At 31.2% G+C, this 4,238-nt stretch overlaps 1 protein-coding gene across 1 annotated transcript; it reads left to right on the top strand.

Annotated features, from left to right (window-relative positions):
* The first annotated feature begins 1,921 nt into the window (after positions 1-1,921).
* Positions 1,922-3,004, top strand: LOC108482456 (blue copper protein-like). Its single transcript, XM_017785593.2, has 2 exons — positions 1,922-2,291; positions 2,392-3,004. Exons 1-2 carry the CDS (start codon positions 2,051-2,053, stop codon positions 2,844-2,846), a joined length of 696 nt encoding a protein of 231 aa, XP_017641082.1. The 5' UTR covers positions 1,922-2,050; the 3' UTR covers positions 2,847-3,004.
* Positions 3,005-4,238: the final 1,234 nt, after the last annotated feature.

A 4,238-nucleotide genomic window follows, 5' to 3' on the forward strand; every position in this document is an offset into this window, starting at 1 on the left:
TAAAGTTTGACTTCAACAAAAATGTCATAGTTTCTCCCTCACATCACATATATTGATATCCATTATATGATTACGTGCTATGTTATTAAATGGATGTCTTTGTCATGTCTTATGCTTTAGAAAATCTTCGCTTTATTGAACATGGTGAAATTGCATTATGCTAAGTCTATTTATTGAGTGAAATCTCTCTTGCTTGTCTATATGCTATGCCTTGTATGAATTTCTCATTCTTATGCTCTTCATAATCGATATCATTGTAGCTTTGATGAGCTTTTGATATCCACATTTTAGGTATTGTTGTGTTTTACATATCTTATTTTATTAATTAACAATTGGTATCTAGAAAAGAGAAGAAAATCATTAGGATATGCATCTAGTAAGAGGGAGTACTAGAAATAGGAATTGCTTATGACCTTATTGAATTATCCTTAGCATGCAATTCTTTGATTCTTAATCCATATCTTGTTCACATTTCTTATTAACAATTGGTATCGTTGTTTAAGTATCAATTGGTATATTTCATTAGACATGAATTTAGGTAAAAATTTATGCAATTAGGACTAATTCATATGATCCTCAGAAATTTTGCATAAAATGTTCTTTATAAATTGATTTCAAAGTATGCTTCTTTTCCATTTCATTGTTTGCTTCTAAGAATACAATTGACATGTTCTTCATATGAATATATTATAACTCATTGTGTTCTCGCGTTAATCTTTATTTTTCGTATGCTTTTATTTTCAAAATATTTTTATAATTGGTATCGGGCTTCATTATTTTGATTGCTTTTTGAAATAAAAAAAGGAGAAAAACATGAAATTTGCATATACATAGGTTTTACCATATATTTATCTTCTATATATTTATTATTTATGCAAACGAATTAATGTTTATTCATGTATACTTATTGATACATTCACATTTATAAGTAGTAGATTTATTTATTGAATTTTATGGATGCTTATTTTTCTTTAAATGCATGACATTTATAAGTCTTGGATTTATTTATTGAATTTCATGTATGTTTATTTGACATATCTATTTTTGAAATTTGATGTTATTGTTTAAGTGTTTGTGTTTAAAATTTTTTAAGAATATTTTATTAAGGGTGTTATTTTTTTATTATTTTTATTTTCAAAAAATGATTAATAATTTTTATATAAAATTAAAAATTTTACTGGATATCTAACTAAAATTTATTATTTTTATTTTACTTAGGAATACAATTAAATTTACTAAAATTTAAGAGAAGAAATTATTATAGAGAATTGATTTAATAAATAATATATCATATATTTTATTGATGTTATTGTTATAGATAAAAAAACTATTATAAAAATAAAACATAAAACATAAAAATTGATTATGAACAAATTAATTGTTATAATAAAATAGAATAACTATCAAAAGAACTAGTTGGTTATGCTTATGATAGGTTTAGGAATGATATAAAGAATTTTTATTAGTCCTTATATTTTGTGAAAGTTGTGGGTTTAGTTCATGTATTTTAAATTGGTTATTTTTAGTGTTAATACTTTTCAAATTTTAAAATTTCAATCCTCACCAAATAGTAATGGTTAAGTTTCTTAAGTTAAGTTATGTTATTTTCAAAATCTGATCCAACAAAGTTATTATCATATAATTATTGTGTTAATACTAAAATTTAAAATTTGAAAATTATAAGACTTAAAAATGATTTAACCAAAAGGATAGTATATGACTAGTAATTGGATTTAACCAAATGGATTTAACTATTATTATTTAGGGTTAGCACTAAAATTGATCAATTCAAAAAGTATAGACACTAAAATTGATCAAATTAAAGTAAAAGGACTAAATCTATAACGTTTTCAAAGTATATGGACTAATAGCAGAATTTAACCTAGTATAAAACCCTTCAAGGAGAAAAAATAGTATAGGAAAACAAACAACGACAAAGTAAAGTTATAGGCTCATATACCCACCCTCTTTCACGTGGCTTACCACGTTCCTTCCACTATCGTTTACTACCAATTTTATTAATACCTTTGAAAAACCAACCGCTCGAGCTATGATTAATGGTCAGATCAGACGCCCACATTCACATTCAGCGGCACTCATGGGTTCCAACACCAAACTCATTCTAGCGCTGCTAGGCCTCCTCATCACCACCGCTACCGTCGCAACCGGTTACACCAACCACACCGTTGGCGGTGATGCTGGCTGGTTCTTTCATTCTAAAACTAACACATCCGCCACCAATTACACGTCCTGGGCTGCTAATCAGACTTTCAGTCTCGGCGACTATCTCAGTAAGATCCAAAAGCTTTAATAATTCTTTAGCATCCATTATTTATTCCATTCGCCATTTTTGACTTTTCCTTTTCCTTTTTTCTCATTAATCGTTTATAGTATTTAGGACCACCACAAATCAGACGGTGATCCAGACGTACAATGAAACGACTTATCGTAATTGTACTACGGACGATGCTTCAGACACCGATACCTTCCAATACAACGGCGGGAACACAGACTTTGATCAATCCTTGACCATTGAAGTGCCGTTGACTATTGAGGGCGCAAACTACTACTTCTCCGACGCTGGCGATGGTGTCCAATGTCAGCGTGGCATGGCATTCAAGATCCTCGTTCGGCACGGCAGTGGGTTGCCTCCCAGCCTCAACCAGCCTCCGCCTCCTCCCTACGTCGAGGCTCCGAGTGACCCAGCTCAGTCTCCGCCGGTCACGATTAACGGCGAGTCACCGTCGTTGAATAACAAAGCCGCGGTCGGCGGTGCGAACACAGGAGTGATGCTATGTTTACTTCTCTTTGGTGTTACAAGTTCGTTGATGACTATGATGTGGTAGAGTGAAGGGTAGGGTAGGGAGAAGAGTGGCATTTTAGAATCTTCAAGGTGTTTTAGTCTGGTTATCCAACGGAAGGCATCAATTCTATTACGTTTTAGTACTTTTTTTATTGATACAGTTCAAACAGCAATGAATCATATCATATACCGTTGATTAAATGTTTACTTTTCATTTCCAGAAGACAACCGTTGAGAATACAATTCACATTTAGAAAGAAATATATCACATAATCTCGCATTAGGCAGTGTTGATAAGTTGAAATTCGATCATCATAGCTTGTTCAAAGGTATTTATGAATTGGAACAAATCTAAATAAAAAATTATTTATTTAAGTACATTTATTTGGTAATTTTAATTTATTATTTTCTATATACTAAAATTTTATAATTAGATTTAAAAAAAAAATGGAGAGATTCAACCGTATGCAATTCTGTTTAGAAGCCTATTTACGGGTAAATGCTCGTCACAACTTTATCTTCTTCTTTTTTTGTCTTTTTTTTTCATTTAATTCTTATTCACATTGTTGGCTAATTTGTGTGAGATTCTAATTAGTTTTTTTAAGAAAATTTGAAATATCTTACAAAAAAATTTGAGACCATCAAACGGTATGCATGTGGCCCACTGCAGAAACCTCGGTGAAATGGCTTGTGGACTATCCGTAATCTACCCTCTGCAACTCACCCTTCAAGATGCACCATTCAGAGAACCATCTGGGCAAAATTGTTGCCTTTATAGTCTAAGACAAAGGTGACAGAGCAAGACAATCTACGACATAGGTAACACCACAAAGCATATACCATGGCGACAATTGACTTGTAACGACAATGACACCTAGTTATCTTGCACAACCATGTTAGATATGGTACAAACTACCACCAGGCACTGCAAAATAAGGGGCAGCCCACTATATAAACTTGAGTGGAGGAGAGAGTAGGAGAGGTTGGGGATCGACCCGATTAAGCAAGGAACAAGTAAAAATAGCAGAAGAAATTGAGAAATTGAACACACAAATTTAACATGGAAAAACCCCTCGAAAGAGGATAAAAAATCACAATTTACTATAATGGCAAAAGAACGAACAGTACAAAAGATAGAGATAAAAATTAAACATCGAAAACCAGAAAACAAAAAACCCTCAAAACGTAAACAAAAAATTTTCTAAATGTGTTATGAGTTCTAATCTCTAATGAGTGTATTTACTAAGGTTGTAAAAGATACTATTTATATGCTAAATTAATAGGCCAAATAATAATAAAATAATCTAGACTAATCAAAGTTTGATTGAAACAAATAAATAAAGTTTAACTAGAAGATTATTTCTCAAATTTGATTGAAATAAAAGTCATACTTAATAGGGGATCTTCCTCCTACTCTCCCATCATCTTCATCACT

Source organism: Gossypium arboreum, chromosome 7 (assembly GCF_025698485.1).
Source record: "Gossypium arboreum isolate Shixiya-1 chromosome 7, ASM2569848v2, whole genome shotgun sequence".
Lineage (NCBI taxonomy): Eukaryota > Viridiplantae > Streptophyta > Magnoliopsida > Malvales > Malvaceae > Gossypium > Gossypium arboreum.